This window comes from Oncorhynchus clarkii, unplaced genomic scaffold (genome assembly GCF_045791955.1).
Source record: "Oncorhynchus clarkii lewisi isolate Uvic-CL-2024 unplaced genomic scaffold, UVic_Ocla_1.0 unplaced_contig_10532_pilon_pilon, whole genome shotgun sequence".
In the NCBI taxonomy this organism is placed as follows: domain Eukaryota; kingdom Metazoa; phylum Chordata; class Actinopteri; order Salmoniformes; family Salmonidae; genus Oncorhynchus; species Oncorhynchus clarkii.
In genome coordinates, this window is record NW_027261121.1 from 275,244 (window position 1) to 296,729 (window position 21,486).

At 48.9% G+C, this 21,486-nt stretch overlaps 1 protein-coding gene across 1 annotated transcript in view; it reads left to right on the top strand.

Moving 5' to 3' along the window:
- LOC139404948 (kinesin-like protein KIF13A) overlaps positions 1–21,486 on the top strand; it is a 201,661-nt gene that overhangs the window by 137,695 nt on the left and 42,480 nt on the right. Inside the window, exons 21-25 of the mRNA XM_071147495.1 lie at positions 13,761–13,925; positions 15,605–15,781; positions 17,273–17,424; positions 17,638–17,770; positions 19,748–19,894. Coding sequence (XP_071003596.1) covers positions 13,761–13,925; positions 15,605–15,781; positions 17,273–17,424; positions 17,638–17,770; positions 19,748–19,894 — 774 coding nt within the window. The remainder of the gene's footprint in view (positions 1–13,760; positions 13,926–15,604; positions 15,782–17,272; positions 17,425–17,637; positions 17,771–19,747; positions 19,895–21,486) is intronic.

Consider the following 21,486-nt stretch of genomic DNA (forward strand, 5'->3'; position numbering starts at 1 on the left):
CTGTACTGAGGTGTGTTGATGTGCTGGGTCTGTACCCCTTTCTCTGTCTGTACTCTGCACCTGTTTAGGTCTGTACTGAGGTGTGTTGATGTGCTGGGTCTGTACCCCTTTCTCTGTCTGTACTCTGCACCTGTTTAGGTCTGTACTGAGGTGTGTTGATGTGCTGGGTCTGTACCCCCTTCTCTGTCTGTACTCTGCACCTGTTTAGGTCTGTACTGAGGTGTGTTGATGTGCTGGGTCTGTACCCCCTTCTCTGTCTGTACTCTGCACCTGTTTAGGTCCTGAGGTGTGTTGATGTGCTGGGTCTGTACCCCCTTCTCTGTCTGTACTCTGCACCTGTTTAGGTCTGTACTGAGGTGTGTTGATGTGCTGGGTCTGTACCCCTTTCTCTGTCTGTACTCTGCACCTGTTTAGGTCTGTACTGAGGTGTGTTGATGTGCTGGGTCTGTACCCCCTTCTCTGTCTGTACTCTGCACCTGTTTAGGTCTGTACTGAGGTGTGTTGATGTGCTGGGTCTGTACCCCCTTCTCTGTCTGTACTCTGCACCTGTTTAGGTCTGTACTGAGGTGTGTTGATGTGCTGGGTCTGTACCCCCTTCTCTGTCTGTACTCTGCACCTGTTTAGGTCTGTACTGAGGTGTGTTGATGTGCTGGGTCTGTACCCCTTCTCTGTCTGTACTCTGCACCTGTTTAGGTCTGTACTGAGGTGTGTTGATGTGCTGGGTCTGTACCCCTTTCTCTGTCTGTACTCTGCACCTGTTTAGGTCTGTACTGAGGTGTGTTGATGTGCTGGGTCTGTACCCCCTTCTCTGTCTGTACTCTGCACCTGTTTAGGTCTGTACTGAGGTGTGTTGATGTGCTGGGTCTGTACCCCTTTCTCTGTCTGTACTCTGCACCTGTTTAGGTCTGTACTGAGGTGTGTTGATGTGCTGGGTCTGTACCCCTTTCTCTGTCTGTACTCTGCACCTGTTTAGGTCTGTACTGAGGTGTGTTGATGTGCTGGGTCTGTACCCCTTTCTCTGTCTGTACTCTGCACCTGTTTAGGTCTGTACTGAGGTGTGTTGATGTGCTGGGTCTGTACCCCTTTCTCTGTCTGTACTCTGCACCTGTTTAGGTCTGTACTGAGGTGTGTTGATGTGCTGGGTCTGTACCCCCTTCTCTGTCTGTACTCTGCACCTGTTTAGGTCTGTACTGAGGTGTGTTGATGTGCTGGGTCTGTACCCCTTCTCTGTCTGTACTCTGCACCTGTTTAGGTCTGTACTGAGGTGTGTTGATGTGCTGGGTCTGTACCCCCTTCTCTGTCTGTACTCTGCACCTGTTTAGGTCTGTACTGAGGTGTGTTGATGTGCTGGGTCTGTACCCCCTTCTCTGTCTGTACTCTGCACCTGTTTAGGTCTGTACTGAGGTGTGTTGATGTGCTGGGTCTGTACCCCTTTCTCTGTCTGTACTCTGCACCTGTTTAGGTCTGTACTGAGGTGTGTTGATGTGCTGGGTCTGTACCCCCTTCTCTGTCTGTACTCTGCACCTGTTTAGGTCTGTACTGAGGTGTGTTGATGTGCTGGGTCTGTACCCCCTTCTCTGTCTGTACTCTGCACCTGTTTAGGTCTGTACTGAGGTGTGTTGATGTGCTGGGTCTGTACCCCTTTCTCTGTCTGTACTCTGCACCTGTTTAGGTCTGTACTGAGGTGTGTTGATGTGCTGGGTCTGTACCCCCTTCTCTGTCTGTACTCTGCACCTGTTTAGGTCTGTACTGAGGTGTGTTGATGTGCTGGGTCTGTACCCCTTTCTCTGTCTGTACTCTGCACCTGTTTAGGTCTGTACTGAGGTGTGTTGATGTGCTGGGTCTGTACCCCTTTCTCTGTCTGTACTCTGCACCTGTTTAGGTCTGTACTGAGGTGTGTTGATGTGCTGGGTCTGTACCCCCTTCTCTGTCTGTACTCTGCACCTGTTTAGGTCTGTACTGAGGTGTGTTGATGTGCTGGGTCTGTACCCCCTTCTCTGTCTGTACTCTGCACCTGTTTAGGTCTGTACTGAGGTGTGTTGATGTGCTGGGTCTGTACCCCTTTCTCTGTCTGTACTCTGCACCTGTTTAGGTCTGTACTGAGGTGTGTTGATGTGCTGGGTCTGTACCCCCTTCTCTGTCTGTACTCTGCACCTGTTTAGGTCTGTACTGAGGTGTGTTGATGTGCTGGGTCTGTACCCCTTTCTCTGTCTGTACTCTGCACCTGTTTAGGTCTGTACTGAGGTGTGTTGATGTGCTGGGTCTGTACCCCCTTCTCTGTCTGTACTCTGCACCTGTTTAGGTCTGTACTGAGGTGTGTTGATGTGCTGGGTCTGTACCCCTTCTCTGTCTGTACTCTGCACCTGTTTAGGTCTGTACTGAGGTGTGTTGATGTGCTGGGTCTGTACCCCTTTCTCTGTCTGTACTCTGCACCTGTTTAGGTCTGTACTGAGGTGTGTTGATGTGCTGGGTCTGTACCCCTTTCTCTGTCTGTACTCTGCACCTGTTTAGGTCTGTACTGAGGTGTGTTGATGTGCTGGGTCTGTACCCCCTTCTCTGTCTGTACTCTGCACCTGTTTAGGTCTGTACTGAGGTGTGTTGATGTGCTGGGTCTGTACCCCTTTCTCTGTCTGTACTCTGCACCTGTTTAGGTCTGTACTGAGGTGTGTTGATGTGCTGGGTCTGTACCCCCTTCTCTGTCTGTACTCTGCACCTGTTTAGGTCTGTACTGAGGTGTGTTGATGTGCTGGGTCTGTACCCCTTTCTCTGTCTGTACTCTGCACCTGTTTAGGTCTGTACTGAGGTGTGTTGATGTGCTGGGTCTGTACCCCTTTCTCTGTCTGTACTCTGCACCTGTTTAGGTCTGTACTGAGGTGTGTTGATGTGCTGGGTCTGTACCCCCTTTCTCTGTCTGTACTCTGCACCTGTTTAGGTCTGTACTGAGGTGTGTTGATGTGCTGGGTCTGTACCCCTTTCTCTGTCTGTACTCTGCACCTGTTTAGGTCTGTACTGAGGTGTGTTGATGTGCTGGGTCTGTACCCCTTTCTCTGTCTGTACTCTGCACCTGTTTAGGTCTGTACTGAGGTGTGTTGATGTGCTGGGTCTGTACCCCTTTCTCTGTCTGTACTCTGCACCTGTTTAGGTCTGTACTGAGGTGTGTTGATGTGCTGGGTCTGTACCCCCTTCTCTGTCTGTACTCTGCACCTGTTTAGGTCTGTACTGAGGTGTGTTGATGTGCTGGGTCTGTACCCCCTTCTCTGTCTGTACTCTGCACCTGTTTAGGTCTGTACTGAGGTGTGTTGATGTGCTGGGTCTGTACCCCTTTCTCTGTCTGTACTCTGCACCTGTTTAGGTCTGTACTGAGGTGTGTTGATGTGCTGGGTCTGTACCCCTTTCTCTGTCTGTACTCTGCACCTGTTTAGGTCTGTACTGAGGTGTGTTGATGTGCTGGGTCTGTACCCCCTTCTCTGTCTGTACTCTGCACCTGTTTAGGTCTGTACTGAGGTGTGTTGATGTGCTGGGTCTGTACCCCTTTCTCTGTCTGTACTCTGCACCTGTTTAGGTCTGTACTGAGGTGTGTTGATGTGCTGGGTCTGTACCCCCTTCTCTGTCTGTACTCTGCACCTGTTTAGGTCTGTACTGAGGTGTGTTGATGTGCTGGGTCTGTACCCCTTTCTCTGTCTGTACTCTGCACCTGTTTAGGTCTGTACTGAGGTGTGTTGATGTGCTGGGTCTGTACCCCTTTCTCTGTCTGTACTCTGCACCTGTTTAGGTCTGTACTGAGGTGTGTTGATGTGCTGGGTCTGTACCCCTTTCTCTGTCTGTACTCTGCACCTGTTTAGGTCTGTACTGAGGTGTGTTGATGTGCTGGGTCTGTACCCCTTTCTCTGTCTGTACTCTGCACCTGTTTAGGTCTGTACTGAGGTGTGTTGATGTGCTGGGTCTGTACCCCTTTCTCTGTCTGTACTCTGCACCTGTTTAGGTCTGTACTGAGGTGTGTTGATGTGCTGGGTCTGTACCCCTTTCTCTGTCTGTACTCTGCACCTGTTTAGGTCTGTACTGAGGTGTGTTGATGTGCTGGGTCTGTACCCCCTTCTCTGTCTGTACTCTGCACCTGTTTAGGTCTGTACTGAGGTGTGTTGATGTGCTGGGTCTGTACCCCCTTCTCTGTCTGTACTCTGCACCTGTTTAGGTCTGTACTGAGGTGTGTTGATGTGCTGGGTCTGTACCCCTTTCTCTGTCTGTACTCTGCACCTGTTTAGGTCTGTACTGAGGTGTGTTGATGTGCTGGGTCTGTACCCCCTTCTCTGTCTGTACTCTGCACCTGTTTAGGTCTGTACTGAGGTGTGTTGATGTGCTGGGTCTGTACCCCTTTCTCTGTCTGTACTCTGCACCTGTTTAGGTCTGTACTGAGGTGTGTTGATGTGCTGGGTCTGTACCCCCTTCTCTGTCTGTACTCTGCACCTGTTTAGGTCTGTACTGAGGTGTGTTGATGTGCTGGGTCTGTACCCCCTTCTCTGTCTGTACTCTGCACCTGTTTAGGTCTGTACTGAGGTGTGTTGATGTGCTGGGTCTGTACCCCTTTCTCTGTCTGTACTCTGCACCTGTTTAGGTCTGTACTGAGGTGTGTTGATGTGCTGGGTCTGTACCCCTTTCTCTGTCTGTACTCTGCACCTGTTTAGGTCTGTACTGAGGTGTGTTGATGTGCTGGGTCTGTACCCCCTTCTCTGTCTGTACTCTGCACCTGTTTAGGTCTGTACTGAGGTGTGTTGATGTGCTGGGTCTGTACCCCTTTCTCTGTCTGTACTCTGCACCTGTTTAGGTCTGTACTGAGGTGTGTTGATGTGCTGGGTCTGTACCCCCTTCTCTGTCTGTACTCTGCACCTGTTTAGGTCTGTACTGAGGTGTGTTGATGTGCTGGGTCTGTACCCCCTTCTCTGTCTGTACTCTGCACCTGTTTAGGTCTGTACTGAGGTGTGTTGATGTGCTGGGTCTGTACCCCTTTCTCTGTCTGTACTCTGCACCTGTTTAGGTCTGTACTGAGGTGTGTTGATGTGCTGGGTCTGTACCCCCTTCTCTGTCTGTACTCTGCACCTGTTTAGGTCTGTACTGAGGTGTGTTGATGTGCTGGGTCTGTACCCCCTTCTCTGTCTGTACTCTGCACCTGTTTAGGTCTGTACTGAGGTGTGTTGATGTGCTGGGTCTGTACCCCCTTCTCTGTCTGTACTCTGCACCTGTTTAGGTCTGTACTGAGGTGTGTTGATGTGCTGGGTCTGTACCCCTTTCTCTGTCTGTACTCTGCACCTGTTTAGGTCTGTACTGAGGTGTGTTGATGTGCTGGGTCTGTACCCCCTTCTCTGTCTGTACTCTGCACCTGTTTAGGTCTGTACTGAGGTGTGTTGATGTGCTGGGTCTGTACCCCCTTCTCTGTCTGTACTCTGCACCTGTTTAGGTCTGTACTGAGGTGTGTTGATGTGCTGGGTCTGTACCCCTTTCTCTGTCTGTACTCTGCACCTGTTTAGGTCTGTACTGAGGTGTGTTGATGTGCTGGGTCTGTACCCCCTTCTCTGTCTGTACTCTGCACCTGTTTAGGTCTGTACTGAGGTGTGTTGATGTGCTGGGTCTGTACCCCCTTCTCTGTCTGTACTCTGCACCTGTTTAGGTCTGTACTGAGGTGTGTTGATGTGCTGGGTCTGTACCCCTTTCTCTGTCTGTACTCTGCACCTGTTTAGGTCTGTACTGAGGTGTGTTGATGTGCTGGGTCTGTACCCCCTTCTCTGTCTGTACTCTGCACCTGTTTAGGTCTGTACTGAGGTGTGTTGATGTGCTGGGTCTGTACCCCTTTCTCTGTCTGTACTCTGCACCTGTTTAGGTCTGTACTGAGGTGTGTTGATGTGCTGGGTCTGTACCCCCTTCTCTGTCTGTACTCTGCACCTGTTTAGGTCTGTACTGAGGTGTGTTGATGTGCTGGGTCTGTACCCCCTTCTCTGTCTGTACTCTGCACCTGTTTAGGTCTGTACTGAGGTGTGTTGATGTGCTGGGTCTGTACCCCTTTCTCTGTCTGTACTCTGCACCTGTTTAGGTCTGTACTGAGGTGTGTTGATGTGCTGGGTCTGTACCCCCTTCTCTGTCTGTACTCTGCACCTGTTTAGGTCTGTACTGAGGTGTGTTGATGTGCTGGGTCTGTACCCCTTTCTCTGTCTGTACTCTGCACCTGTTTAGGTCTGTACTGAGGTGTGTTGATGTGCTGGGTCTGTACCCCCTTCTCTGTCTGTACTCTGCACCTGTTTAGGTCTGTACTGAGGTGTGTTGATGTGCTGGGTCTGTACCCCTTTCTCTGTCTGTACTCTGCACCTGTTTAGGTCTGTACTGAGGTGTGTTGATGTGCTGGGTCTGTACCCCTTTCTCTGTCTGTACTCTGCACCTGTTTAGGTCTGTACTGAGGTGTGTTGATGTGCTGGGTCTGTACCCCCTTCTCTGTCTGTACTCTGCACCTGTTTAGGTCTGTACTGAGGTGTGTTGATGTGCTGGGTCTGTACCCCCTTCTCTGTCTGTACTCTGCACCTGTTTAGGTCTGTACTGAGGTGTGTTGATGTGCTGGGTCTGTACCCCCTTCTCTGTCTGTACTCTGCACCTGTTTAGGTCTGTACTGAGGTGTGTTGATGTGCTGGGTCTGTACCCCCTTCTCTGTCTGTACTCTGCACCTGTTTAGGTCTGTACTGAGGTGTGTTGATGTGCTGGGTCTGTACCCCTTTCTCTGTCTGTACTCTGCACCTGTTTAGGTCTGTACTGAGGTGTGTTGATGTGCTGGGTCTGTACCCCCTTCTCTGTCTGTACTCTGCACCTGTTTAGGTCTGTACTGAGGTGTGTTGATGTGCTGGGTCTGTACCCCTTTCTCTGTCTGTACTCTGCACCTGTTTAGGTCTGTACTGAGGTGTGTTGATGTGCTGGGTCTGTACCCCCTTCTCTGTCTGTACTCTGCACCTGTTTAGGTCTGTACTGAGGTGTGTTGATGTGCTGGGTCTGTACCCCCTTCTCTGTCTGTACTCTGCACCTGTTTAGGTCTGTACTGAGGTGTGTTGATGTGCTGGGTCTGTACCCCTTTCTCTGTCTGTACTCTGCACCTGTTTAGGTCTGTACTGAGGTGTGTTGATGTGCTGGGTCTGTACCCCCTTCTCTGTCTGTACTCTGCACCTGTTTAGGTCTGTACTGAGGTGTGTTGATGTGCTGGGTCTGTACCCCCTTCTCTGTCTGTACTCTGCACCTGTTTAGGTCTGTACTGAGGTGTGTTGATGTGCTGGGTCTGTACCCCCTTCTCTGTCTGTACTCTGCACCTGTTTAGGTCTGTACTGAGGTGTGTTGATGTGCTGGGTCTGTACCCCTTTCTCTGTCTGTACTCTGCACCTGTTTAGGTCTGTTTAGGTCTGTACTGAGGTGTGTTGATGTGCTGGGTCTGTACCCCCTTCTCTGTCTGTACTCTGCACCTGTTTAGGTCTGTACTGAGGTGTGTTGATGTGCTGGGTCTGTACCCCCTTCTCTGTCTGTACTCTGCACCTGTTTAGGTCTGTACTGAGGTGTGTTGATGTGCTGGGTCTGTACCCCTTTCTCTGTCTGTACTCTGCACCTGTTTAGGTCTGTACTGAGGTGTGTTGATGTGCTGGGTCTGTACCCCCTTCTCTGTCTGTACTCTGCACCTGTTTAGGTCTGTACTGAGGTGTGTTGATGTGCTGGGTCTGTACCCCCTTCTCTGTCTGTACTCTGCACCTGTTTAGGTCTGTACTGAGGTGTGTTGATGTGCTGGGTCTGTACCCCTTTCTCTGTCTGTACTCTGCACCTGTTTAGGTCTGTACTGAGGTGTGTTGATGTGCTGGGTCTGTACCCCCTTCTCTGTCTGTACTCTGCACCTGTTTAGGTCTGTACTGAGGTGTGTTGATGTGCTGGGTCTGTACCCCCTTCTCTGTCTGTACTCTGCACCTGTTTAGGTCTGTACTGAGGTGTGTTGATGTGCTGGGTCTGTACCCCTTTCTCTGTCTGTACTCTGCACCTGTTTAGGTCTGTACTGAGGTGTGTTGATGTGCTGGGTCTGTACCCCCTTCTCTGTCTGTACTCTGCACCTGTTTAGGTCTGTACTGAGGTGTGTTGATGTGCTGGGTCTGTACCCCCTTCTCTGTCTGTACTCTGCACCTGTTTAGGTCTGTACTGAGGTGTGTTGATGTGCTGGGTCTGTACCCCCTTCTCTGTCTGTACTCTGCACCTGTTTAGGTCTGTACTGAGGTGTGTTGATGTGCTGGGTCTGTACCCCTTTCTCTGTCTGTACTCTGCACCTGTTTAGGTCTGTACTGAGGTGTGTTGATGTGCTGGGTCTGTACCCCCTTCTCTGTCTGTACTCTGCACCTGTTTAGGTCTGTACTGAGGTGTGTTGATGTGCTGGGTCTGTACCCCCTTCTCTGTCTGTACTCTGCACCTGTTTAGGTCTGTACTGAGGTGTGTTGATGTGCTGGGTCTGTACCCCTTTCTCTGTCTGTACTCTGCACCTGTTTAGGTCTGTACTGAGGTGTGTTGATGTGCTGGGTCTGTACCCCCTTCTCTGTCTGTACTCTGCACCTGTTTAGGTCTGTACTGAGGTGTGTTGATGTGCTGGGTCTGTACCCCCTTCTCTGTCTGTACTCTGCACCTGTTTAGGTCTGTACTGAGGTGTGTTGATGTGCTGGGTCTGTACCCCCTTCTCTGTCTGTACTCTGCACCTGTTTAGGTCTGTACTGAGGTGTGTTGATGTGCTGGGTCTGTACCCCTTCTCTGTCTGTACTCTGCACCTGTTTAGGTCTGTACTGAGGTGTGTTGATGTGCTGGGTCTGTACCCCTTTCTCTGTCTGTACTCTGCACCTGTTTAGGTCTGTACTGAGGTGTGTTGATGTGCTGGGTCTGTACCCCTTTCTCTGTCTGTACTCTGCACCTGTTTAGGTCTGTACTGAGGTGTGTTGATGTGCTGGGTCTGTACCCCCTTCTCTGTCTGTACTCTGCACCTGTTTAGGTCTGTACTGAGGTGTGTTGATGTGCTGGGTCTGTACCCCCTTCTCTGTCTGTACTCTGCACCTGTTTAGGTCTGTACTGAGGTGTGTTGATGTGCTGGGTCTGTACCCCTTTCTCTGTCTGTACTCTGCACCTGTTTAGGTCTGTACTGAGGTGTGTTGATGTGCTGGGTCTGTACCCCCTTCTCTGTCTGTACTCTGCACCTGTTTAGGTCTGTACTGAGGTGTGTTGATGTGCTGGGTCTGTACCCCCTTCTCTGTCTGTACTCTGCACCTGTTTAGGTCTGTACTGAGGTGTGTTGATGTGCTGGGTCTGTACCCCTTTCTCTGTCTGTACTCTGCACCTGTTTAGGTCTGTACTGAGGTGTGTTGATGTGCTGGGTCTGTACCCCCTTCTCTGTCTGTACTCTGCACCTGTTTAGGTCTGTACTGACTCTGGTGTGTTGATGTGTGCTGGGTCTGTACCCCTTTCTCTGTCTGTACTCTGCACCTGTTTAGGTCTGTACTGAGGTGTGTTGATGTGCTGGGTCTGTACCCCCTTCTCTGTCTGTACTCTGCACCTGTTTAGGTCTGTACTGAGGTGTGTTGATGTGCTGGGTCTGTACCCCCTTCTCTGTCTGTACTCTGCACCTGTTTAGGTCTGTACTGAGGTGTGTTGATGTGCTGGGTCTGTACCCCTGAGGTGTGTTGATGTGCTGGGTCTTCTCTGTCTGTACTCTGCACCTGTTTAGGTCTGTACTGAGGTGTGTTGATGTGCTGGGTCTGTACCCCCTTCTCTGTCTGTACTCTGCACCTGTTTAGGTCTGTACTGAGGTGTGTTGATGTGCTGGGTCTGTACCCCTTTCTCTGTCTGTACTCTGCACCTGTTTAGGTCTGTACTGAGGTGTGTTGATGTGCTGGGTCTGTACCCCTTTCTCTGTCTGTACTCTGCACCTGTTTAGGTCTGTACTGAGGTGTGTTGATGTGCTGGGTCTGTACCCCCTTCTCTGTCTGTACTCTGCACCTGTTTAGGTCTGTACTGAGGTGTGTTGATGTGCTGGGTCTGTACCCCCTTCTCTGTCTGTACTCTGCACCTGTTTAGGTCTGTACTGAGGTGTGTTGATGTGCTGGGTCTGTACCCCTTTCTCTGTCTACTGAGGTGTGTTGATGTGCTGGGTCTGTACCCCTTTCTCTGTCTGTACTCTGCACCTGTTTAGGTCTGTACTGAGGTGTGTTGATGTGCTGGGTCTGTACCCCCTTCTCTGTCTGTACTCTGCACCTGTTTAGGTCTGTACTGAGGTGTGTTGATGTGCTGGGTCTGTACCCCTTCTCTGTCTGTACTCTGCACCTGTTTAGGTCTGTACTGAGGTGTGTTGATGTGCTGGGTCTGTACCCCCTTCTCTGTCTGTACTCTGCACCTGTTTAGGTCTGTACTGAGGTGTGTTGATGTGCTGGGTCTGTACCCCTTTCTCTGTCTGTACTCTGCACCTGTTTAGGTCTGTACTGAGGTGTGTTGATGTGCTGGGTCTGTACCCCCTTCTCTGTCTGTACTCTGCACCTGTTTAGGTCTGTACTGAGGTGTGTTGATGTGCTGGGTCTGTACCCCTTTCTCTGTCTGTACTCTGCACCTGTTTAGGTCTGTACTGAGGTGTGTTGATGTGCTGGGTCTGTACCCCCTTCTCTGTCTGTACTCTGCACCTGTTTAGGTCTGTACTGAGGTGTGTTGATGTGCTGGGTCTGTACCCCTTTCTCTGTCTGTACTCTGCACCTGTTTAGGTCTGTACTGAGGTGTGTTGATGTGCTGGGTCTGTACCCCTTTCTCTGTCTGTACTCTGCACCTGTTTAGGTCTGTACTGAGGTGTGTTGATGTGCTGGGTCTGTACCCCTTTCTCTGTCTGTACTCTGCACCTGTTTAGGTCTGTACTGAGGTGTGTTGATGTGCTGGGTCTGTACCCCTTTCTCTGTCTGTACTCTGCACCTGTTTAGGTCTGTACTGAGGTGTGTTGATGTGCTGGGTCTGTACCCCTTTCTCTGTCTGTACTCTGCACCTGTTTAGGTCTGTACTGAGGTGTGTTGATGTGCTGGGTCTGTACCCCTTTCTCTGTCTGTACTCTGCACCTGTTTAGGTCTGTACTGAGGTGTGTTGATGTGCTGGGTCTGTACCCCCTTCTGTTTAGGTCTGTCTGAGGTGTGTTGATGTGCTGGGTCTGTACCCCTTTCTCTGTCTGTACTCTGCACCTGTTTAGGTCTGTACTGAGGTGTGTTGATGTGCTGGGTCTGTAGGTCCCCTTCTCTGTCTGTACTCTGCACCTGTTTAGGTCTGTACTGAGGTGTGTTGATGTGCTGGGTCTGTACCCCTTTCTCTGTCTGTACTCTGCACCTGTTTAGGTCTGTACTGAGGTGTGTTGATGTGCTGGGTCTGTACCCCCTTCTCTGTCTGTACTCTGCACCTGTTTAGGTCTGTACTGAGGTGTGTTGATGTGCTGGGTCTGTACCCCCTTCTCTGTCTGTACTCTGCACCTGTTTAGGTCTGTACTGAGGTGTGTTGATGTGCTGGGTCTGTACCCCTTTCTCTGTCTGTACTCTGCACCTGTTTAGGTCTGTACTGAGGTGTGTTGATGTGCTGGGTCTGTACCCCCTTCTCTGTCTGTACTCTGCACCTGTTTAGGTCTGTACTGAGGTGTGTTAATGTGCTGGGTCTGTACCCCCTTCTCTGTCTGTACTCTGCACCTGTTTAGGTCTGTACTGAGGTGTGTTGATGTGCTGGGTCTGTACCCCTTTCTCTGTCTGTACTCTGCACCTGTTTAGGTCTGTACTGAGGTGTGTTGATGTGCTGGGTCTGTACCCCCTTCTCTGTCTGTACTCTGCACCTGTTTAGGTCTGTACTGAGGTGTGTTGATGTGCTGGGTCTGTACCCCTTTCTCCGTCTGTACTCTGCACCTGTTTAGGTCTGTACTGAGGTGTGTTGATGTGCTGGGTCTGTACCCCTTTCTCCGTCTGTACTCTGCACCTGTTTAGGTCTGTACTGAGGTGTGTTGATGTGCTGGGTCTGTACCCCTTTCTCTGTCTGTACTCTGCACCTGTTTAGGTCTGTACTGAGGTGTGTTGATGTGCTGGGTCTGTACCCCCTTCTCTGTCTGTACTCTGCACCTGTTTAGGTCTGTACTGAGGTGTGTTGATGTGCTGGGTCTGTACCCCCTTCTCTGTCTGTACTCTGCACCTGTTTAGGTCTGTACTGAGGTGTGTTGATGTGCTGGGTCTGTACCCCTTTCTCTGTCTGTACTCTGCACCTGTTTAGGTCTGTACTGAGGTGTGTTGATGTGCTGGGTCTGTACCCCCTTCTCTGTCTGTACTCTGCACCTGTTTAGGTCTGTACTGAGGTGTGTTGATGTGCTGGGTCTGTACCCCCTTCTCTGTCTGTACTCTGCACCTGTTTAGGTCTGTACTGAGGTGTGTTGATGTGCTGGGTCTGTACCCCCTTCTCTGTCTGTACTCTGCACCTGTTTAGGTCTGTACTGAGGTGTGTTGATGTGCTGGGTCTGTACCCCTTTCTCTGTCTGTACTCTGCACCTGTTTAGGTCTGTACTGAGGTGTGTTGATGTGCTGGGTCTGTACCCCCTTCTCTGTCTGTACTCTGCACCTGTTTAGGTCTGTACTGAGGTGTGTTGATGTGCTGGGTCTGTACCCCCTTCCCTGTCTGTATTCTGCACCTGTTTAGGTCTGTACTGAGGTGTGTTGATGTGCTGGGTCTGTACCCCTTTCTCTGTCTGTACTCTGCACCTGTTTAGGTCTGTACTGAGGTGTGTTGATGTGCTGGGTCTGTACCCCCTTCTCTGTCTGTACTCTGCACCTGTTTAGGTCTGTACTGAGGTGTGTTGATGTGCTGGGTCTGTACCCCTTTCTCTGTCTGTACTCTGCACCTGTTTAGGTCTGTACTGAGGTGTGTTGATGTGCTGGGTCTGTACCCCTTTCTCTGTCTGTACTCTGCACCTGTTTAGGTCTGTACTGAGGTGTGTTGATGTGCTGGGTCTGTACCCCCTTCTCTGTCTGTACTCTGCACCTGTTTAGGTCTGTACTGAGGTGTGTTGATGTGCTGGGTCTGTACCCCTTTCTCTGTCTGTACTCTGCACCTGTTTAGGTCTGTACTGAGGTGTGTTGATGTGCTGGGTCTGTACCCCTTTCTCTGTCTGTACTCTGCACCTGTTTAGGTCTGTACTGAGGTGTGTTGATGTGCTGGGTCTGTACCCCTTTCTCTGTCTGTACTCTGCACCTGTTTAGGTCTGTACTGAGGTGTGTTGATGTGCTGGGTCTGTACCCCTTTCTCTGTCTGTACTCTGCACCTGTTTAGGTCTGTACTGAGGTGTGTTGATGTGCTGGGTCTGTACCCCCTTCTCTGTCTGTACTCTGCACCTGTTTAGGTCTGTACTGAGGTGTGTTGATGTGCTGGGTCTGTACCCCTTTCTCTGTCTGTACTCTGCACCTGTTTAGGTCTGTACTGAGGTGTGTTGATGTGCTGGGTCTGTACCCCCTTCTCTGTCTGTACTCTGCACCTGTTTAGGTCTGTACTGAGGTGTGTTGATGTGCTGGGTCTGTACCCCTTTCTCTGTCTGTACTCTGCACCTGTTTAGGTCTGTACTGAGGTGTGTTGATGTGCTGGGTCTGTACCCCCTTCTCTGTCTGTACTCTGCACCTGTTTAGGTCTGTACTGAGGTGTGTTGATGTGCTGGGTCTGTTCCCCCTGGTGTGTGACAGGTAGCCGGCAGGCTCCACGTAGAGCTGATGCGTGTCAGCGGGACGGTGCCGGACCGGCTGGAGGGGGGAGATGACTCGTCAGAGAACTCCAGTGAGAGCAGCATCTACGATGTGATGGACACTCAGGGAGAGATGGTCCACATGGCCAGGAAACTCACCTGCAGGGTACGTCTCATACACTACTACTGTCTGTCTGGTCCTGGAGGGTTGCTGTCGTCTCCTGCCATTGTGCCTTTGAGCAAGGCACCTAACCCTCTGACTGCTCAACGGGCTCCATAGTAGAACTGTCCTCTGTTCTATCTCCTCAGTATATATAAATCCTCAGTATATATAACTCCTCAGTATATATAATTCCTCAGTATATATAAATCCTCAGTATATATAACTCCTCAGTATATAGAACTCCTCAGTATATATAAATCCTCAGTATATAGAACTCCTCAGTATATATATATGTCCTCAGTATATATAATTCCTCAGTATATATAACTCCTCAGTATATATATGTCCTCAGTATATAGAACTCCTCAGTATATATAACTCCTCAGTATATATAAATCCTCAGAATATAGAACTCCTCAGTATATATAACTCCTCAGTATATATAATTCCTCAGTATATATAACTCCTCAGTATATAGAACTCCTCAGTATATAGAACTCCTCAGTATATATAACTCCTCAGTATATATAACTCCTCAGTATATATATGTCCTCAGTATATATAACTCCTCAGTATATATAACTCCTCAGTATATAGAACTCCTCAGTATATATAACTCCTCAGTATATATAACTCCTCAGTATATATAACTCCTCAGTATATATAACTCCTCAGTATATATAACTCCTCAGTATATATAACTCCTCAGTATATATAACTCCTCAGTATATATATGTCCTCAGTATATATAATTCCTCAGTATATATAATTCCTCAGTATATATAACTCCTCAGTATATATAACTCCTCAGTATATATAACTCCTCAGTATATATAACTCTTCAGTATATATAACTCCTCAGTATATATAACTCCTCAGTATATATAACTCCTCAGTATATATAACTCCTCAGTATATATAACTCCTCAGTATATATAACTCCTCAGTATATATAACTCCTCAGTATATATAACTCCTCAGCATATATATCTCCTCAGTATATATAACTCCTCAGTATATATAATTCCTCAGTATATATAACTCCTCAGTATATATAACTCCTCAGTATATAGAACTCCTCAGCATATATATCTCCTCAGTATATATAACTCTTCAGTATATATAACTCCTCAGTATATATAACTCCTCAGTATATATAACTCCTCAGCATATATATCTCCTCAGTATATATAACTCCTCAGTATATATAATTCCTCAGTATATATAACTCCTCAGTATATAGAACTCCTCAGTATATATATCTCCTCAGTATATATATCTCCTCAGTATATATAATTCCTCAGTATATATAACTCCTCAGTATATATAACTCCTCAGTATATATAACTCCTCAGTATATATAACTCTTCAGTATATATAATTCCTCAGTATATATAACTCCTCAGTATATATAACTCCTCAGTATATATAACTCCTCAGTATATATAACTCCTCAGTATATATAACTCTTCAGTATATATAACTCCTCAGTATATATAACTCCTCAGTATATATAACTCCTCAGTATATATAATTCCTCAGTATATATAACTCTTCAGTATATTTTGCTGCTCAGTATATGTCTGTGTGTCTTTCGGAGGATTTGGAATAAACAGGAGAACAGTGGATCTGTGTAGATTGGACAATAACGTCGTCTTCTTCGTGGTGTTTTTCTACTACAGGTGCGTATCAGGGAGGCCACGGGGCTGCCTCTCAACCTGTCCAACTTCGTCTTCTGCCAGTACACCTTCTGGGAGGGGGCGGAGCCTACGGTGGCCCCGCCCATGGTCAGCCCAGACACGCCAACCACGCCTCGCACCCCCGACGCCCAGTTCACCGTCCGCTTCGACCACTGCAAGGTAGGGAACGTAGGGTTACAACATTATGGTGACTTTCCTCAACTTCCCAGGTTTCCTGAAATCCCCATTGGAGGAATCTGGATTTCCTCCTGACTACTTCCTGATTTCAGGACTCTTCAACTGGGATTTCTGGGAAACCAATGAATTTTGGAAAAGTTATTTCACATCATCCTCTGCTGGCTGTCACTGACACTAACGCTGAGGATTCTGGTTAGAATATCCCTGCATCCCAAATGGCCCTCTGTTCCCTATTAAGTTGACTACTTTAGACCAGGGCCCATATGTCACCATTATTCTCATGTTTCTGCTCATTGTTGATGTTTAATATAGAATCTCTCTGTGTGTAGGAAGGAGTGTGTGATCTGCTCATCGTTAATGTTTGATATAGTATCTCTCTGTGTGAAGGAAGGAGTGTGTGATCTGCTCATTGTTGATGTTTGATATAGTATCTCTCTGTGTGTAGGAGTGTGTGATCTGCTCATCGTTGATGTTTGATATAGTATCTCTCTGTGTGTAGGAGTGTGTGATCTGCTCATCGTTGATGTTTGATATAGTATCTCTCTGTGTGTAGGAAGGAGTGTGTGATCTGCTCATCGTTGATGTTTAATATAGTGTCTCTCTGTGTGAAGGAGTGTGTGATCTGCTCATCGTTGATGTTTAATATAGAATCTCTCTGTGTGAAGGAAGGAGTGTGTGATCTGCTCATCGTTGATGTTTAATATAGAATCTCTCTGTGTGTAGGAAGGAGTGTGTGATCTGCTCATCGTTGATGTTTAATATAGAATCTCTCTGTGTGTAGGAAGGAGTGTGTGATCTGCTCATTGTTGATGTTTGATATAGAATCTCTCTGTGTGTAGGAAGGAGTGTGTGATCTGCTCATTGTTGATGTTTGATATAGTATCTCTCTGTGTGTAGGAAGGAGTGTGTGATCTGCTCATTGTTGATGTTTGATATAGTATCTCTCTGTGTGAAGGAAGGAGTGTGTGATCTGCTCATTGTTGATGTTTGATATAGTATCTCTCTGTGTGTAGGAGTGTGTGATCTGCTCATTGTTGATGTTTAATATAGTATCTCTCTGTGTGTAGGAAGGAGTGTGTGATCTGCTCATTGTTGATGTTTGATATAGTATCTCTCTGTGTGTAGGAAGGAGTGTGTGATCTGCTCATCGTTGATGTTTGATATAGTATCTCTCTGTGTGTAGGAAGGAGTGTGTGATCTGCTCATTGTTGATGTTTGATATAGTATCTCTCTGTGTGAAGGAAGGAGTGTGTGATCTGCTCATTGTTGATGTTTGATATAGTATCTCTCTGTGTGTAGGAAGGAGTGTGTGATCTGCTCATTGTTGATGTTTGATATAGTATCTCTCTGTGTGTAGGAAGGAGTGTGTGATCTGCTCATCGTTGATGTTTGATATAGTATCTCTCTGTGTGTAGGAAGGAGTGTGTGATCTGCTCATTGTTGATGTTTGATATAGTATCTCTCTGTGTGTAGGAGTATGTGGTCCATGTGACAGAGGAGTTTTTAGAGTTCATCGCAGACGGGGCGCTGGCCATCGAGGTGTGGGGTCACCGCTGTGCCGGGAACGGACGCTCTCCCTGGGAGCTGGACGCACTGCTGGCCAAGACACGCACTCTACGAGACAGGTACACACACCGTGTGTAGAGCACATACGTATTGTATCATCTCAAGGAAACATAAAGGCATGCACCACACACACACACACACGTCACTTGCTTGTTGTGTGTAAGTTAGGGCTTGTAAGTAAGCATTTCACGGTAAGGTCTACACCTGCTGTGTTCAGCGCACGCGACAAACAAATGTGTGACAAATAAGTGCCATGTGATTTGTCCCTGCAGGTGGAGTGAGGTGTCTCGTCGTATTGAGCTGTGGGTTTCTATCCAGGAGCTGAATGAGCAGGGGGACTACTCTGATGTAGAGATGCATCCTGGGAAGGACATCGGTACTGGAGGAGTGTTCCAGCTCAGACAGGTAACAGGACAGGACATCAGACTGGAGGAGTGTTCCAGGTCAGACAGGTAACAGGACAGGGAAGGACATCAGACTGGAGGAGTGTTCCAGCTCAGACAGGTAACAGGACAGGACATCAGACTGGAGGAGTGTTCCAGGTCAGACAGGTAACAGGACAGGACATCAGACTGGAGGAGTGTTCCAGGTCAGACAGGTACCAGGACAGGGAAGGACATCAGACTGGAGGAGTGTTCCAGGACAGACAGGTAACAGGGAAGGACATCAGACTGGAGGAGTGTTCCAGGTCAGACAGGTAACAAGACAGGGAAGGACATCAGACTGGAAGAGTGTTCCTGCTCAGACAGGTAACAGGACAGGACATCAGACTGGAGGAGTGTTCCAGGTCAGACAGGTAACAGGACAGGACATCAGACTGGAGGAGTGTTCCAGGTCAGACAGGTAACAGGACAGGGAAGGACATCAGACTGGAGGAGTGTTCCAGGTCAGACAGGTAACAGGACAGGGAAGGACATCAGACTGGAGGAGTGTTCCTGCTCAGATAGGTGACAGGGAAGGACATCAGACTGGAGGAGTGTTCCAGCTCAGACAGGTAACAGGACAGGACATCAGACTGGAGGAGTGTTCCAGGTCAGACAGGTAACAGGACAGGACATCAGACTGTAGGAGTGTTCCAGGTCAGACAGGTAACAGGACAGGGAAGGACATCAGACTGGAGGAGTGTTCCAGGACAGACAGGTAACAGGACAGGGAAGGACATCAGACTGGAGGAGTGTTCCAGGACAGACAGGTAACAGGACAGGGAAGGACATCAGACTGGAGGAGTGTTCCAGCTCAGACAGGTAACAGGACAGGGAAGGACATCAGACTGGAGGAGTGTTCCAGGTCAGACAGGTAACAGGGAAGGACATCAGACTGGAGGAGTGTTCCAGGTCAGACAGGTAACAGGACAGGGAAGGACATCAGACTGGAGGAGTGTTCCTGCTCAGACAGGTAACAGGACAGGACATCAGACTGGAGGAGTGTTCCAGGTCAGACAGGTAACAGGACAGGACATCAGACTGGAGGAGTGTTCCAGGTCAGACAGGTAACAGGACAGGGAAGGACATCAGACTGGAGGAGTGTTCCAGGTCAGACAGGTAACAGGACAGGACATCAGACTGGAGGAGTGTTCCAGGACAGACAGGTAACAGGACAGGGAAGGACATCAGACTGGAGGAGTGTTCCTGCTCAGACAGGTAACAGGACAGGACATCAGACTGGAGGAGTGTTCCAGGTCAGACAGGTAACAGGACAGGGAAGGACATCAGACTGGAGGAGTGTTCCAGCTCAGACAGGTAACAGGACAGGACATCAGACTGGAGGAGTGTTCCAGGTCAGACAGGTAACAGGACAGGACATCAGACTGTAGGAGTGTTCCAGGTCAGACAGGTAACAGGACAGGGAAGGACATCAGACTGGAGGAGTGTTCCAGGACAGACAGGTAACAGGACAGGGAAGGACATCAGACTGGAGGAGTGTTCCAGGACAGACAGGTAACAGGACAGGGAAGGACATCAGACTGGTGGAGTGTTCCAGGTCAGACAGGTAACAGGACAGGGAAGGACATCAGACTGGAGGAGTGTTCCAGGACAGACAGGTAACAGGACAGGACATCAGACTGGAGGAGTGTTCCAGGACAGACAGGTAACAGGACAGGGAAGGACATCAGACTGGAGGAGTGTTCCAGGACAGACAGGTAACAGGACAGGGAAGTACATCAGACTGGAGGAGTCTGTCAGTTTGTCAGATGTTTTCAGCTCTTTAAAGTAGAGTGATGTCAAGATGAAACCACGTCCCACGACATCGGTTGTGTAGATCCAGTTATGAATGGAAAAGATGAGCGCCGTCTAAGTTCCCGGTTTTCTTCTGTGTTTATCTTCATTGTAATTGTCCGTCTGTATGCTAAGCAGGTTATATGGATGGTGTGTGTGTTCTCAGGGTCACTCGCGCAGGCTGCAGGTGTGTGTGAAGCAGGTGCAGGACTCTGGGACTCTGCCTCTGCTGGTGGAGACTGTTCTGTCTGTCTCTATCGGCTGTGTGTCAGCACGCTCCACCAAGCTACAGAGAGCCCTGGACAGCTACCAGGTCAGTAGCATACACACTATCACACACACACCACTACACACACACACACCACTACACACACACACACACACACACACACACACACCACTACACACACACACACCTACACACACACACCACTACACACACACACAGTTACATGTGCACACACACACCACTACACAATCACACACACATATTTCTATAATAGTTTGTAAGAGATGTGGCAGTGTTGTATATCACATTTGCTTCCTCTATATATGTAAAATGTGCTGTATTGGTCAAGGAGACTCATGTAGCGCGGTGGTGGAGGTGGTGATGGTGGTTGTGGTGATGGTGGTGGTGGTGGTGATGGTGGTGATGATGATGATGGTGGTGATGGTGGTGAAGGTGATGGTGGTGATGGTGGTGATGATGATGGTGGTGATGGTGGTGGAGGTGATGGTGGTGATGATGATGATGGTGGTGGGGATGGTGGTGGTGGTGGTGATGGGTGTGGGGGTGGTGGTGGTGGTGGTGATGATGATGGTGGTGGAGGTGATGGTGGTGATGATGATGATGGTGGTGGGGATGGTGGTGGTGATGGGTGTGGGGGTGGTAATGGTGGTGGTAGTGGTGATGGTGGTGGTGGTGATGGTGGTGGTGGTGATGGTGGTGGTGGTGATGGTGGTGGTAGTGATGGTGGAGGTGGTGGTGGTGGCGGTGATGGTGGAGGTGGTGGTGGTGATGGTGATGGTGGTGGTAGTGATGGTGGTAGTGATGGTGGAGGCGGTGGTGGTAGTGATGGTGGAGGCGGTGGTGGTAGTGATGGTGGAGGTGGTGATGGTGGTGGTAGTGATGGTGGTGGTAGTGATGGTGGAGGTGGTGATGGTGGTGGTAGTGATGGTGGTGGTGGTGGTGGTGGTAGTGATGGTGGAGGTGGTGATGGTGGTGGTAGTGATGGTGGTGGTAGTGATGGTGGTGGTGGTGGTGGTAGTGATGGTGGTGGTGTGGTGACTAGCTGTGGTGGTTCTGGTTCTGGGCCTACTGACATGGCTAAATCCTGGGCTGCTGTAAATCTAATGAATGTTGCAGAATGTATCGGTTCATATTAGCGTAACACATACAGAGACACACACCAGGCCCTGGGATGAGACTCCAGCACTAGACTGTAGTTCTACTGCCTAATGGTGGACTGGAGATATCTACAGTATTACAATACTGTACTGTGTATCGGGACATGATGAAATCCTAGCAGTAATCACTCTCTGCATCCTGTAGTTTTCAGATGGAGGATCCTTAGGCCATCATGTCAAAGCTGTCTGGTGTAGGGAAAGAAAGGTGCCAGTCATCAATTATTCCACTGGAGGGAGACAGCTGTAGAATGATGGAACCACAGAAATATATTCATCTGCTGTGTAGAATGTAGAAAAGTCTACATATTTTTCTGTTGTGTATCAATCAAATCCTTTGAGTGATCTGATTCGGCTGTCCTCTAGTTGGACTACAATTTTTCAGCTTAAGTTGACTACAGCGTTTCCTCTTAAATCACTGATCTTGAGGCTGATTCCCCTGACCTGTCAATGTTTTTAATTCACTGTTTTTGATTTTGTTTTACTCTTGTGAATTCTATG